This window comes from Doryrhamphus excisus, linkage group LG11 (assembly GCF_037039965.1).
Source record: "Doryrhamphus excisus strain RoL-2023G ecotype Guam linkage group LG11, RoL_Dexc_Guam_v1.1, whole genome shotgun sequence".
NCBI classification, from domain to species: Eukaryota; Metazoa; Chordata; class Actinopteri; order Syngnathiformes; family Syngnathidae; genus Doryrhamphus; species Doryrhamphus excisus.
This window is the reverse complement of record NC_136367.1, coordinates 7,651,036-7,668,004: the sequence shown is the minus strand read 5'-3', so window position 1 is coordinate 7,668,004 and position 16,969 is coordinate 7,651,036. Positions and strand designations below refer to the sequence as shown.

Below are 16,969 nucleotides of genomic sequence, written 5' to 3'. Positions count from 1 at the left end.
CGTGCATGTGTGGGTTTTCTCCAGGTACTCCGGCTTCCTCCCACATTCCGAAAACATGCTAGGTTAATTGGCCACTCCAAATTGTCCATAGGTATGAATGTGAGTGTGAATGGTTGTTTGTCTATATGTGCCCTGTGATTGGCTGGCCACCAGTCCAGGGTGTACCCTGCCTCTCGCCCAAAGACAGCTGGGATAGGCCCCACAACCCTTGTGATGAAAAAGCGGTAGAAAATGAATGAATGAATGAATACCGTACAAATGCAACCCAGCAGCCATAGACATCTGCTTTATCAAAAGAAAAATGATAGATAATGAATAATGGCAGACTTCAGTAAAATAGGACTTTATATTATGCATGTTTCTTCTGAAACACATTTTGAGCTGGCCTGAAGCAAGGAGCTTGGAAAAAGCCTGGCCTTGGTTTGTTTTATTTTTCATGTAAGAAGGCAGAACATACAAGCTTTGATATGTTTAAGCAGTAAACAACAGAACAATATCAACAGCCGGGATGAAAACACTGAACAACCTGCTCAGCGACAGCTTCTCGGCTTGGTTCTTACACTGCTGTCCCACAATATTGGCCTTGAACACACCAGTCATCAGTTCGTTATCCAGCATCAAGAGGCGACCTACAGCCAAATTTCAACTATGGCAGCAGGGCGAGTCAAAAAAGGGGAGTTGCTTCTTCTTTGTTGTTTTCATTGGACTCAGTCTACGGAACAACCCCTCAAGCACCAGAGCAGCTTATCCTTCATTGCCAGATCAAAGTCCACCCACTGAAGTGTGTGTCCGTCCATAAGGCTGACCTTTAAGTAGCTTTACATTTTACTCATAATCAGAAGAAAGATTAAAAAAAGATATTGAGCATGGAGCATTAGAATTCAAACAATAATGAATAAAGGATTTAAATTAGGGAATCATTGGCCTATTATGCTCATTTTTCAGCCCTTTGTATTGAGTTGTAGACTCGTATAGAGCAGTTACACACAATAACACACATAAAAAGCTTTGTAGATCTTCCAGAATCTGCACCTTTTTCAGCTGTATTTCCGGGGCTTTCCAAAATGTTGTGTTTTAATTTATTCCACCCACAGCCCGCCTCTGGGCACACCCACTCCATTGTTATTGGTCACACTCCCAAGCGAACCTGTCGGTATAGGAGGTAGGAGACTCCTGACTTAACGTGTATGAACTCAAAGAGTGGTAACATAGGTATGCGTTTATTGAGTGCAAAAAAAATTTATACATTGGTAGTGTAAATTTGGTAAGAAAATGGGACATTATGCTCCTTTTTGGCCCTTTATATTTAGATGTGGACTCCTCTAGACAAACAACCATTCACACTCACATTCATACCTATGGACAATTTGGAGTTTGGAATTTGGAATTAACCTAGCGTGTTTTTGGAATGTGGGAGGAAACCGGAGTACCCGGAGAAAACCCACGCATGCACGGGGAGAACATGCAAACTCCACACAGAGATGGCCGAGGGTGGAATTGGACCGCCGTGCCGCCCTAAACTTTATTTATTGATTTATTTTAAAAACAAAGTTTTATACTACGATATATTTAACTGAAATTGCTGATGCAAACAACCAGTGATTTAAAAAGGAAAATCTTGAAAATTACCTGCCGTGCCCAAACTTTTTCATACCACTGTAACTATTTCTTGGGCCCCGTGGCAGTTAGAGGACCTTGGAGTTGTCCTAACGTTTCCACCTGGCTTGCATCCCTGGCCAATAGCACTCTTCATAAATAAGTAGAAACAATTCCAGTTGATCCATGTGATTCAGTATTCTAAAAATCGGTAAAGAGCTAATATCAAGTATCTCTAACTTAAAAAGACATTCACTGTCAAACTGAATTCCCCGCCCTTGCTATTTTTCCATCATGGCATTTATAAATTCAACCTCAGTTTTTCATCTGCAGTCACCGTCCTTGCAAAATAGTTTGCAAACATTTTTGTTATGTAGCAAAAAATAGACGTCCCATTTCGAATTTTAAGAGTTGACCACCATAGAACCCTGACCACTCTTCTGCAGACTGCAGCTCAGAAATCCAGCCAGTGGCGCACTGTGAGGAATAAAACAATGCCACAAAGTGACAGTTTGACACAAATATTCTATGCTGATGTGGCTTGCCTTTCACTTTTTCTCATTTCTGTTCACCAGCACACATGCAGTCATAGGCACACAATACGCATGTCAGGAAAGACAGATATAATCGCACTTTCAGAACAACTAAAAGCTATTTTGAGCAATTTTGTTGTCACACAGAGTGCCATATTTTCAACTTGATGAAAGGCACACATGCCGATACTGCTTCAACGTAACCGGTAGTACCTAAACCAAAAAAAAACAAGTACATTTTGATGCCTCACTCCAATGCTAGTGTTGGGAATAAAATTAGAAATGGATAGTTACCAAAACAGCTACTGTCACCTAATTCCGTAGTCAACGGTAATGGTGGTGTTTTATTTGGTGTTAAGTTTTTCCCGATCATGGTGAGCATCTACCTAAGAAAGTCTGGTTATAATTCACCACAAACTGACAGACTCAGCCACCTGCCACAAGTGCTTACGTTAATTGCTACTGTGCAATTAACGTTGTGCAAGTAACTTCATTTTGCTCAGTAACATGACTCCAGGATCAGCTAGCACCTAGCCTATCATTGCTATAATTGTGTTTGAGTTATCAATTTCTGCTCCAATTGTGTTGTGCTCTGCTGGAGCTGCTCGACAATGCTGGTCCTGCCTGAGAGGAATTATTTTCAGGCCTTCTTAAACCAGGTTTGGCGACTCACGTTTTGCCAGATTGTTGCATTGACTTAGCTCATTCTTTGCTCAACCATTGCCTCATGTTGCCACCTTGTGTGTTGCTAGCTTTCTGGATATTGGCTCTCCTAAGTGTTTTGTGTGTACCTTGTTTCTTTTTGGATTTTTCCCTCGCATGCTGTTAGCACTCTGGACATTTACTCTCTTAAGTACTAAGTAGATTTTTTAAGTAGTTTTTGTGTGGCTTCGCCTGGTTCTTTGGTTGAACTTTGTTTTCACTTTTTGTACGTGTTCTCCCACGCCGTTGGGGTGCAATGTTTGTATGAACACCTTTTGCTTAATGCCGAACAATCTGGTCAAATATGGACCCAGCAGAGACAAAACACTTTGGCTCGACCCTATCTCCCTTTGAGGGAGATTATGGAGGCCATTTTCTCCTTGTCGGCTAACGTGGGGGCGCTTGACCAAGGTTTGGAAAGGACTTGTGCTCACCTCTTCACCGGAAGGCTCTGCCCCACCCCCCAGCGTGGTCGCCATTAGCCCATTGCGGGCTTCAGCCGTTACTGCATCTTTTATCCTATGAGTACACTGACAATGAGCTGCTGGTGGGTGGCCATACTGGGGAGTTGCATCCAGATCTCATCCAGGCTTTGATTGACTCTGGGGCAGATGATAGCTTTTTGGACTCCAATTTTGTTGAGAAACACAGGCTTGCTAAGGTTAAACTCAGGTCGCCTAAAGATGTTCACTCTTTAGGAGGGCCAGGGTCGCTAATTGGAGCACTTTCTATCAAAGAGGTCACAAAAGACCCCACAATAACATCCAAAGAACTGCACCATAAGAAAGACACAAGGCAAAAACAGCCTGCATGGCAAATTACTGCTGAACAAAAAGAACATAAAGTCTAATCTCACCTTTGCTAGAAAACATATTGATGATCCCCTAACCCCTTTGGGAAAATACTCTGTGGTCTGATGACGCAAAAGTTGAACTTTTTGGAAGGTGTGTCCCATTACATCTGGGGTAAAAGTAATGTCATATTTCAGAAAAAGGACACATAGAAGTATGATGGTCTGTTGCTGTTTTGATTTGATTGCTGCCAATCAAAAATCCTGAAGGAGAATGTCTGGCCAACTGCTGGCAACCAACTTGGGTTCATGCAGCAGGACAATGATCCAAAACACACCAGCAAGTATGAATGACTGAAGAAAAACCAAATGACGACTTTGGAGTGGCCTCGTCAAAGTCCTGATCTGAGATGTTGTGACATGACCTTAAAACTGTGAAAACTTTGTTGTTAGCTCTTCTTAAATTGAAGCATGTTGTGGAATCTTTAAACAAACCAAAATAACTTATTTTGAGTTATTTGCTAAATTTTAACATTATATAGACATAGTAGTAAGTAAACCCTCAATATAAAAAATAAGGTTTTCTATGAGAAAAACACCCTTAAAACTAGGCATGTATCTAGAAATATTATTTTAAATCTTGGCAAGTGCCAAATAATATTCAGTGCACTGTATATCATGTCTATTATATTGGATAATATGAGTGTAAAGGTGATCTTAGGGGTATTATTGCATATCCAGAAAGCTACAACCATGTATTTAGGAGACCAGAAACAGGGTTTTCTTTGATTTAGTTCAGAAAATATTCCATTTATAAAGAAGGAATTCTTTGCGGAAATTCACTCATCACTTTTAGGTCTGGAATCAATTAACGTGATAAACAAGAGCTTCCTGTACATTAAATTATATTATATTGGGAAATAGTTTACAGTAGTTTAGTGAGTTGCAGAATTTTAACATTTAACATAAAGCAATAAAATCAATGTCCAAGTGATTTCTTACATCAGAATAATTTATAGACTCCTCATTGGACAACAAGGCTATAGAAAATAAAATATTTATATTATATGTAAATTAACAAACTGAATCTGCTATTTGTCTCTTCTGTGTATAACAGCACTTTGGCAGTGGAATTGCAGATTTAATACAATCAGCCTTTGGCACAGACAGGCATTATAAGTCTTCACATTAGTATTATAGTCGTTTAGTCTATGAGGTTTCACTGCCAACCCGGATTTAATTTCAGACAACCTACCACAGGAATACTGTATTTCATGAACACCGTACGCATTGTGCTAGACGTCCAGCCTGTTCCTAATTTACTGGCTAGCAAGTAGGACAACGACAATACAAATTATAAATAAGAATGATTTTCTCGAAAAAGTATTGTGAATCTTCCATGTCACTGAATGAGTGCACCGCACAAATATTGGTCCAAAAACAAAGAACTACATTTTATTTTCCACAAGCTGGCAGTAACATCCCTGGTTCATGTCCAGACAATTGACCTTTTTTGCATGTCATACTACTCTCGTTCTTCTTGTTTCTTATGACTGTCACATCGCCCCAATAAAGGCAGAGGTAAAACATAAAAAAACACTGGCATGCCGAGATTTACATCACAGGGTTAATTCTGGATTTAAGACTCATTAACTTACATACAAACAACATCTGTAATGCCATAAAATACAAATTTCTTGAAAACCATCACAGCAGAAATAAACTAAATAAAAATATTGTTTGGCAAAACTATATATCCATTTTCTATGGCGCTTATCCTCACGAGGGTCACGGGTATGCCAGAGCCTATTCCAGCTGTCTTTGGGCGAGAGGTTGGACTGGTGGCCAGCCAATCACAGGGCACATACAGACAAACAACCATTCACACTCACATTCATACCTATGGACAATTTGGAGTGGCCAATTAACCTAGCATGTTTTTGGAATGTGGGAGGAAACCGGAGTACCCGGAGAAACCCGGGTCTCCTAGCTGTGAGGTCTGCGCACTAACCACTCGTCCGCTGTGCAGCCCTTCTTTGCGTTTCACATTTCAGTTAATTTCTTATGTCTTCATTTTTCTTTAGTATGTTCTGGTCCTCCTTCTTTCAATTTTTCATGTCAGAGTGCGGCACTTCCCGAGCTCGGCGGTTCTACTGGTCTCATGCAGCTGTCCCTCATCAGCTCCCCTACTAATCACCTCAGCTGCAACAGGACGGTGCTTGATTAATGTCTAGTCTTGCTACTCCATGCCAAACGCGTTAGCTATTGTTCCTGGATTATTCTTACCTTTTTGCCATCCTGTGGTCTCGTAGGTCACCCGGTTCGCTTTGTAGTATTTTTGCCTTTAAGTAATTTATTCTCTTTTTGGACTGTTTTTTTCATGGCGCTCTTTTTAATTCCTGCACCATTGCATTTTGTTATATGGACTCAAAAGGGACTTTATCTGCTCAAGGTATTGACCATCGGGATACATCACTTCCTCCCCTGCCGGGCGCCTGACAACGTACAAAGTAAAAAACTCAAACCATTTACTAATATGAGTCCGTTTAAGAAACAGTACATTACAATGCTATGGTGGAGGGCTGGTCGATATATATTGATATTTTCAAAATATTGATATTTACTTTCAAAGCCAGTCATATCTTTGATATATTAATATAGACTGGGTTTGCACTGTACTGAGGTACTTTGAATTCAGAGCATAAAAAAGTATTTTTCACCAACTTTAAAAAAAGTGCAGTTCCCCTTTTAGACTATAACATACAGTATGTGTCACATATCGTGGATGACCGTTTGCCTATGAGAAATAATCATTTATTGACCTATACAGACATCCCTCGCCACTTCATGGTTCGAATTTCACAATTTCACTCTATCAAGGTTTTATAAAATTAATATATTACTGCGATTTTTGTGGTTGACTATGGCTTATTATTTGTCAAAACATATGCATATTGAAGCAAAAATGTATTATGGGTCTAAATTAATGATTTCCAAGCATTAATCTGGCAAAATGAATTAAAATATATCTGTCAGGCAATCAGGAGACGCATTCAGAGTGAAATGTAGTATTCTACACTCGTCACTTGGTGTCAGTAATGTTAAAATAATGAGACACTAAACTCACCATTTGTGTCATTATATGGTTACATTACCTTACAATTCTCTATGTGTAAAATAAAACAAACGAAAATCATACCAGGAAGGTAGGAAGTAAACTAATGTAACAGTAACAGATCGTAAAAGTAACAGACTATGTCTCCAATATTGGGTAATACAAGTGTAAATGTGTGTATAAGGTATTTTATTTAAAAAAACATATTTAGAAGGTCGTAAACTACAAAAGTATACCATTTATAAACACAGACACATCCTGCAGAAATTCCTCTTGCCACAGTCGGGTCTGGATATTTGGTGTCCATTCCTTTGAACGTGGCACACTTAGTCATGTGACCTTTGATCATTGACCTGCATCCATCAAATTCCGACACTGAGCACATTTTGTAGTCTCTCACCTGTCTGCTTGGAGCAAAAAGCAACCTCACATGCCATATCCATTCTCATTCCATTTCACTTAAAGCTCAATTTTTGCTGGTGCACTTTTCCCCCCAGAATGCGTTTCAGCAATCATATGTGTGAAATGACTTCTGACAGTGTCTTGATGGTGCTGAGAGCCTCTTTTTGTTAATACTGAGGCTATTCAGTCATTGAGTAATATAGCAGCCGAGCAGTGAGAAAGCCATTAATTCCTCATGGCGTTAATATCCTGTAGCTAAGTGTTTTGTGTGAATTAGTCAGGAAAAAAGGCGATATTTTCCATCAACATTTTTTAAATGACAGAAAATTCATTTCCTGCTTACTATTTTATGAAGCAACTTTTAAGAAGTCATCTGTTTTGTCTTTCTCGCTCATGATAAATGATACATTTTATTAACTACTGTTTTCCCCATGAAAAATACAGATCAAATTGTGTCTTTTTCCTCAATTCAACCAAGATGAAATAAGACCAAGGCAGGCCATTTTAGACTAAAAGCATCAGCAGCAAGGAGATGAGTGTGCGGCAAAGATGTCTATTAGGATTCTCTGTGCAAGCCTGAGGAAACCTAGCAGGATCCACTTTCACACGTAAAGCATTCTCCTATATAATATTCCTCTTAAGACAGGAAACACTGATAATACTAAACGCAAATACATGTATTGGGGAACAATGAAAACATTATATCAGAAAGCTGTGTTTCTTCGTGAGACCGCAGTGCATGCCCAGATCAGCCACTGTAATGAGTGACTGGTGTTCAGCAGTCGGGGGCGGGGACAGGGGGGCACAGAGCAGTCTGCCCGCCCCTCACAAGTTGCTGCTTCACACAGCAACGGAGGAGCTCAACCTAGTTGCAGCCATATTTTGCTTTGTAAATACACTACCTGCTGTTTTCAACTATCAGTAATAGCCGAGTTTGACCGAGATTATTCCGGAGATATTTTGTTTTGGTCGAGTGGTTAGCGCGCAGACCCCACAGCTAGGAGACCAGGGTTCAATTCCACCCTCGGCCATCTCTGTGTGGAGTTTGCATGTTCTCCCCGTGCATGCGTGGGTTTTCTTGTGGGTTTTCCAATGAGGTGTAATCGATGATTATTATTATTATTATTAAATCCTACCCCTCCATCTGGTACTTTTACAATCAGTAACGGTTACATTTGTTCACTTCCTGCTTTCCATAATACATTTAAGGTTTACTTTAACTTACTCAATCCATTTCATAATAAAGAAAGAATTTGGGAAGAAAAAAGTTCTAACAGGACCAAAACCGTAGTCAAGATACTGAGGTAGAGACACCTTATTCACAAATTATTTGTCAACAAGTGGTAGCCATTTGGCAACGTTTAGCTACCACCGTTAGATCTATCATCGCAACAGCATGACTGCAAATTGTTGGTCGTTTTTCTGGGACTTGTGTGTCTCTCCGCGCACAACGGGCATGCACTTCAAGATTCAAGACAGTCGAATGACAGCCATGAAAGACGGTCATCTTATTTGGTAATTAAATGTCAGGTAATGGTTTAATTCATCTTGAACATGGACACAATCACAGTGGGCACTTTGCATTTTGCATTATTTTTTGGGCCGAAAGACAATTTATATTCAATTTTGTTTCTTAAAAATATACATTCAGTCTGTTCTTTTAAACTCTATGGTAGCTGGTGGTGTTCTTCATATATTTATATATAGTTTTGCTTGTGTCCAGCTGCAAACCCTTTAATATACATTTAAACATGTAGTTAAGAGTGTTAAACTGTCATTTAAAACATGCAATCAATGAAGGCAGCAGTTTGAATTGGAAACATTCAAATCATATTTGCTATTTGCTATATATTTGCTACCTATAGGACAAACTGTTTTGGAATTACAGCATGGAACGCATTGAGGCCAACATTCGAGGTTTCCCTATAACAGTTTAACATTGTTACCGTTTGACTTGCTGAACAATACATTTTCAGAAAGTGACTGGCTAATAAATTCCGTGCATGCAGCCAGTTTAAATGTCAGGTCATCACAGATGTCAGAGATGTTCTGCTGAACACAAACCATCCTTTCTATATGAGATTAAAATGGGCCAGAAACCTTGGAAGGATATTTTCTAAGTGATGCAGGTCTAGGACAGAAAAAAGGCAAATGTCAGCAATTAGGCAATTTTATGATGATGGAGCAACTGGTCTAGGCATCTGCCAGCGTGATTGCCTGCTGAAGCGAAGCATCAAGGATGCATAATGGATATGATGTGTTCTGAACTAAAATGTATTGTACTACTCTTAGCAATGTGACGTTTGCGAGCGTGGAGCCACAAACACAAAGCAGAGTTTCTAGCAAATAATTGCTGTATTAGTCTTCTGCTTTATCCTATTGCCTGTACATTGTCATAAACTCTGGATAATATTTCCCCCCAATGCAAATTTATATAGCAATTTAAACACAACAATTGCTAATGGTCTGGAGTACTAAATTACTGCTCACTCATTTAGCATAAACTGCCGGGAGCATTTTTTCCCCATTATGGAAAAAGATGACATTACATAAACAAATGCACTGCTACATGACCTCAATTTGTGTCACATACTTTATGTGGTCTATTTCTATGTTGTTTAAGAGTAAAGAGTACAAGAGAGTAAGTAAAGAGTCAGTAAAGGAATACTTACAGTATTTGTCCAAGTCATGACCGTCATTTATGGACAGTTTAGTGACGTCAACAGATCCACTACACAAACCGCCACATACTGTAAATCACCACAAGTTGATTACTCCCCACTGAGTAAAGCACCAATGAACCAATTCCATGTACATGGATTTAAATGACTTACTAATAACAGGGACTCATTAAAATGGCAGTGTGCATAGACTCATTTGGTTTTGACCAACACTGTGTTTTAAGGTGAACACGTCACCTTACTACGATACTATATAATAGGGATATACAATAAATATAATTCCCCGACAAGGGGAAGTATGATGTCATACTGATAAATCCGGTAAAAATACAAACTTCAATAACCGATAATTAAAAAAAAAAAAGTTCCAATGAGGTGTGATCGATTACCCGTATTGTGCTGTGGGTTAGTTGGGTTAGGCTGAGCAAATAAGTGCTTTTTTTTCCTTACAGGTGATGTAAGCATGTGTAAACCAACATGGCATCGGTCATGTGTAACCTCCCCACTGCCCCAGCAAAAATGTAGTGACTTTCCTGATAAGAATCTCTTTACCAGATGACAATGTTTGTTTGCCTGAAAGCATTTAATCCCTTTACCTTTAAAGGGGACCTATTATTCTCATTTTTTGACCCTTTATATCAGGGGTCCCCAAACTTTTTCCTGTGAGGGCCACATAATTTTTCCCTGCTCTGATGGGGGGCCGGGGTCAGTTTGTAGCAGAAAATGTAACGATTGCATGGGTGTCTAAACATAAACATTTATTGTTTTCCAGAAAGCCACACAAAACCAAATATTAATAACCCTTTCCGGGATCTTCACGGAAAAGATAAGTCGGAAATAACACTATTAATAAAATAAATAATACTATTCGTGAAATAAATAATAACCAAATACTCTCTCTGGGGACTTCAAAGTCAGGAAATATTTAACAACACAATTATGAAATAAATATCATACTATAAATAGCTATCATACCTGTCTTTGTGACAGGATTCATAGTGTCGGCGCAGATTGTATTCTTTAAATACGGCCACCGTCTCTTGACAGATGAGACAAACCGCTTTTTCTTTGCATTGAACAAAAAAATAATCGTTTGTCCACTGCAGGTTAAATACCCTGCATTCTGAATCAATTTTTCTCTTACCTAATCTTTTCGCCATTGTTCCGCTCTATTTGACGGGGTGAGTCAAGGATTTTTTTTTCTGGGAGGGGGGAGGGGTATTTATCTGGTGTTGCTCAGGGGGCCGGACCAAAGGTGGAGGCGGGTCGGATCCGGCCCGCGGGCCGTAGTTTGGGGACCCCTGCTTTATATTGACTTGTGGTCTCCTAAAGGGCAGCTACACAGAAAACTTTCTATATTATCCAGAATATGCACCTATTCCAGCTGTATTTACTTGGATTTGTGTTCCTGACAAAACTCCATCCATCCATCCATTTTGCTCCGCTTATCCGGCTATCCGTCGTGGGACTTCCTGGTCCCCGGCCACCTCCTCCAGCTCCACCGGGAGGACCCCAAGGCGTTCCCAGGCCATCTGTCGACCTCACGCACCTTCCCTCACTCGTGAACAAGACCCCAAGATACTTAAAACTCCTCCACCTGGGGCAGGACCTCATTCTCAACCTGGAGGGAGCACTCCTCCCTTTTCAGACTGAGAACCATGGCTTCTGATTTGGAGGTACTGAGTCTCATCCCAGACGCTTCACACTCAGATGCAAACCGTCCCAGTAAACGCTGAAGGTCACAGCCCGAAGAAGCCATAAGAACCACATCATCTGCAAATAGCAGAGATGAGATCCTCAGGCCCCCGAACCGGACTCCCTCAACACCTTGGCTGCGCCTAGAAATTCTGTCCATAAAAATTGTGAACAAAATCGGTGACAAAGGGCAGCCTTGGCGGAGGCCAACGTTTACCGGAAACAGGCTCGACTTACTACTGGCAATACGAACCAGACTCCTGCCCCGTTTGTACAAGGACCTGATAGCACGTAGTAGCGTGCCACCAATCCTGTACTCATGGAGCACCCCCCAAAGGACGCCACAAGGGACACAGTCGAATGCCTTTTCCAGATCCACAAACCTCCTGACAAAACTGTTTATTCTACCCATGGCCCACCTCCAGGCATGCCCAATCAGTTGTGCTTTTGTGAACGTGGTTTACGCAGCAGAGCGGACACTCGCCGCAGTGCCTACCAGAGTCAGCGTTAGTGGAACTTTGCAGCAATTTGGACCGGATTGTGACGGGAGCCGCAACAGATTCAGTATGAGCCCGGCCTTAGAATCTAGCTCCACATCTGGAAGATGGTGGAATAAGTTGGTCAGCGCTTCACAAAGTCTTGGCTTTGTGCTTGCAATTGGATACAATTGTCAGTTTGTGGCGGATCTCAATAAAGAAACAAGTTTTCTATGCTGTGACAAAAATGGCCAGATGCAGGCAATGACAAGCCTGCCAAAAACAAAACTAATCTGGTGCACTGCTTCATTTGACGTGTTTTATAGAGAGAAGCTGAAGCAGGAAAATCAGGTTGTCTCCAGCTCACTCCCACATAGATACAATACATACATTGATGCTGGCTGCTGCACCAGCGAGTCTTACGAGGGGCTGGTCGATGGACCTCGTAAGGGGAAGTCGCTGTGTGCGACTGGCCAATGAGAGTGTGAAGAGTGAATACATAATGAGGATTTTTCATTCATCATGATTAGGGATAATGACCAACTGTACTCATTTCATGCTCGTAAAACGCAAATCTGTAATGGATACGCATGGCTAATATTCATATTGAATTGACAGTAATCCGGTACAAAACTATAGCTATGTCCATTCACACTGTGGGTCAGTTCAATTTTTTTAGCTCATACAGTGGTTTGAAAAAGTTTGGGGACCCTTACTTAAGAACTTTATTTATCCGTTAGGAACTTCATTTGTGTAGAGCAAAGCATGTGCAGTTCATGTACCCAACAATACAACATAAAACAACACAACAGATCCAAACAATCAACCATCAATTTGCAGAAGAAAGCCTGCCAGTGTTATACCACACAATAAAAAAACAGTGGTAAAGAAACGATTTGCTAAAATATGCATACATAAATAAATAATATCTGATAAAGTTTAAAAAGTGTCAATCAGCATTAGTGAGCCGTTTACATATGGATACACACATGCTTACCTAACATGCGCACACATGAAAATCATGAATTCATGAGCCGGATGGATGTCGGTAAAAAACTTGCTTAACCCTTCTATTACAAATGCTGATGAGTGATTCCTGCTGTAGTCCAATTATTTTGCTGCTCAATGTTATGATTTTATTTAGTGGGTTGCGATGAATGTTTGATAGTGCCCTTGATAAATTTCAAGATTTTCCTTTATAAATCACTAGTTGTTGGGATCAGCGATTAAATATATCATATAGCAGACGAACACAATGATAGATGAGAAAGTGTGCAATGATTATTTAAACAAAAGTAGGCTGGTGCATACATTTGGGCAATATTTAGTTGACCCTCCTTTTGCAGAAATAAATGCTTCCTATAGCTTCCAACGAGGGTCTGGATTCTGGTTGAAGGTATTTCTGACCATTCCTCTTTCCAAAACATCTTCAGTTGTTCAGGTTTGTTACTTTCCAAGCATGGGCAGCCCGCTTTAAATCATACCACAGATTTTCAATAATATTCAGGTCGAGGTCTAGCGATGGCTTTTCCATAACCTTGTACTTGTACTACTTGTCCTTGGGTCATTGTGTTGTTGGAAGTATCCAGCCGCAGCGTAACTTCAACTTTGTCACTGATTCTTGAACACTGTTGGTAAGAATCTGCTGATACTGACTGGAATCCATGCTGCCTTCAACTTGAATAAGATTTTCCAGTACCTGCACTGGCCACACAGCCCACAGCATGATGGAACCACCACCAAATGTTACTGTGGGTAGCAAGTGTTTGTCTTGGAATGCTCTGTTCTTCATCTGCCATGCACATTGCCACTTGTTATGTCCAAATAACTCCATTTTAGTTTCATCAGTCCACAGCACCTTATTCCAAAATGAAGCTGGCTTGTCCAAATGTGTTTTAGCATACCTCAAACAACTGACATGTGCGCAGAAATGGCTGCTTCCGCATGACTCTCCCATACAGCATCCCCTTGTGCAAAGCGCACTGAATAGTTGAATGATGCACAGTAACAACATCTACACCAAGAACTTGTTAACTTGTGTATGCAGGTCAAGGGTCAATGAGCTTACAAAAAAATGTGTTCCAATAATTAGTGTTAGAGGTATTCAAATCAATAAAACAACAATGCCCAAATGTATGCACCTACCTACTTTTGTTGAAATAATTAATAATACACTTTGTGTAAATCCTATAAACTTAATTTCACTTCTCATCTATCCCTGTGTTTGTCTGCTATATGATATATTTAAGTGAAATTGCCGATCCACACAACCAGTGGTTTATAAAGGGAAATCTTGAAAATTACCAGGGGTGCCCAAACATTGTATGTGACCTGTATGTGATTTATTTATTTATTTTTTAATGTCAGTGTAAACAGAACAATTTCAATATTTTCAAATGTGTTCCAGGCATCTTTGATGTATATAAATCCAATATGTAACCAGTGCTACTGTAAACGTGTGAATGTTCATGTCATGTAAGTCCAACTTATGTGTCAAGTTTTGCCATGCGAGTTTTGGGGGAAAGTACTCACAGATTTGGCAAAAAGTTCTTCTTGTCAGTCGAAAATAATTTTAACTTTTCAACTCCTCATGCTCAGTCTCAGCAAGCGCCTCATCATATGTCATTGCTAAAAATCTTGACCTCTGCATTTTTAATCTCCTATGTGAAATAACGTGGTTATACGAAAAGAAAATATATTTATAAATGTATTACTTGAAATATATTGTAATATATTTTCCAATACATTATATATTATGAATACATGGAATAATATATTTTTGTACATATGTATACTATACAATATATTATATATTCATGTAATATATGGCAATATATTGCAGAATATACAAATGATTGCCGCTTTCAATATATTTAAATATATTAAATCCAAATATATAATATATGAGTTTATATATGAGTTCCCATATATATGCATTTTATATTTAGAAATATCCACCATAATGTATTCAGATTTATATGGGAAATTGTATTAGTAATATAAGTAAAAAGAGCATCACATTTATGTTAAATATATGGCAGAATATATTTTAAATATATGTAAATTATATGAAGACATATATGAAATACATTTACAGCTATGTGTTCAATATATTGTGGAATACATTTTATATATGTAAAATTATATGGAAACAAAAACATGAAATATATGCACTGATATGTCTTCGATATATTGTGTAATATATTTTATATGTAAACATATATTGCAAATGTATGCACAATATATGTGTACATATTTGTAAACACATATTTACACAGCCAGGGTAATCTATCAAAAGCCACCTTTATATTCTTTTTATCAAGCACAGACACTGAACCCAGCAGTGCAACATTGAACACAAAATATACAAAATATAAATTATAAATCAAAGCAATTCGAATGACTTTAAGCAGTGCTATTATAAAATAGATATACAATATCTATAAACTGTGGAACCGTGGATGGTTTGGTTGACTCCAGCTGCACAAAATCTTTGAAATTGCCACAAATGTGCCATAACAGACCATGAATCGGGGCCATGTTTACGTTCGTAAACACATGGCACCGTATGTGACGTCATGTTTAATGTGCATCCATGTCACTTAGTATTTCAATTGTCTGTGTAAACAAACACACCCCCATAGCAAAGGCATTTTCCAAACCTATATGAACCAAAGCGGGCAGGAAAAGTAAGGCGCACTTCAGTGTTGATAAATCATTGAGATGTTAATGCATGCAACCACCCACTTGAGTTGAAAGCAACAATCACTCCCGCCCAGTCTAATGTGATTGTTAAAAGCCATTTGCAGAACATAAATGCAATGGGAGTACGTATACATCGGGGAAAACAGTGATCACTATATAATAACTATTAATTTGCAGTCACAGCACATGTGTACCGCAGATATGTATAAATTAATAATGAATACTGATGATGATGTAAACAGGATTTAGTTTGAGAAAAACCTTGAATGATTCATAGATGACTCACCTCTTGCTGTAAGTCCTTGATGATTTTGGTTTTCTTTTCCATCTCCGCTTTAATCAGTTTAACCTGAGGACAGACAGGACAGTGTTTTTTTCCATCTGTCAGCATCAAGCAAGAATGAAAGAGCATTTAACAAATGTGATTATGGCACCCATGTAGAATAATACTAGTAAGACTTTGCAACATAACTTGACTTTTAACTATTTATAGTTGAGGACTTGCAAATATTCATAGTTGCAATGTTTCAGTCTAATAAATAATAAGTTTACAAACTGAACACTTTTTATTTTTTAGCTTGTTTGGGTTTAAGTATTAAGTGAGCATTTAAGAGGGTGAGTGAGTGAGAGAGGGAGACATTTAGGCTTTGTCTCCTTTTGCTATTTCAGAAAGAGCATTTAGATTTAATGCTTTGGGCATCCTTGACAGAGTTCATCAAGATAGACCTGGGGAGGAAAATGGGAGAAATAGAGGGATGAGGAAAATGACCATGGTGTTGGTGACCTCATACCAGAACCTTAGGAACTGTGAACTGAGCTGCATCATTTGACCATGCACCAGTGTGTGGTAAAAATAACATCTGGGTTTCTCTCACCATCTTCTTTCCACAAATCTGACATTTGTTGTTAAATGGTGCACATTTAGGGTTAAAGAGCCATAATCAAAATGTCCATTAAACAAGCAGGGAAGGTGGATTCAAAAACGACAAAGCATAGGATTGTATCAGCTTAATAAAGACTAGACTGATCAGCAGTCTGCAGCGACATGCGTGGTTTAGATGTTTTGAAAGTGAGATTGAAACTAAAACTGAACATAAGCTGTGTGTTATGTATTAATATGTATTATGTCTTTGCTGATGTTTTTCTTCTGAAACATACGATTGTCCTCGCTGTTTGCTGCTTGTGATGGCCAACATCTGTTTTCTGATAGTGGCAATGTTTCCAATCCAATCCACTTTATTTATATAGCACATTTTATAAACAGAGTTTCCAAA

At 39.1% G+C, this 16,969-nt stretch overlaps 1 protein-coding gene across 4 annotated transcripts in view; it reads right to left on the bottom strand.

The window, feature by feature from the left end:
• luzp2 (leucine zipper protein 2) overlaps positions 1-16,969 on the bottom strand; it is a 180,921-nt gene that overhangs the window by 57,600 nt on the left and 106,352 nt on the right. For all 4 annotated transcript variants that reach the window (XM_058075738.2, XM_058075728.2, XM_058075719.2 and 1 more), the window contains exon 5: positions 15,982-16,044. In XM_058075738.2, coding sequence (XP_057931721.2) covers positions 15,982-16,044 — 63 coding nt within the window. The remainder of the gene's footprint in view (positions 1-15,981; positions 16,045-16,969) is intronic.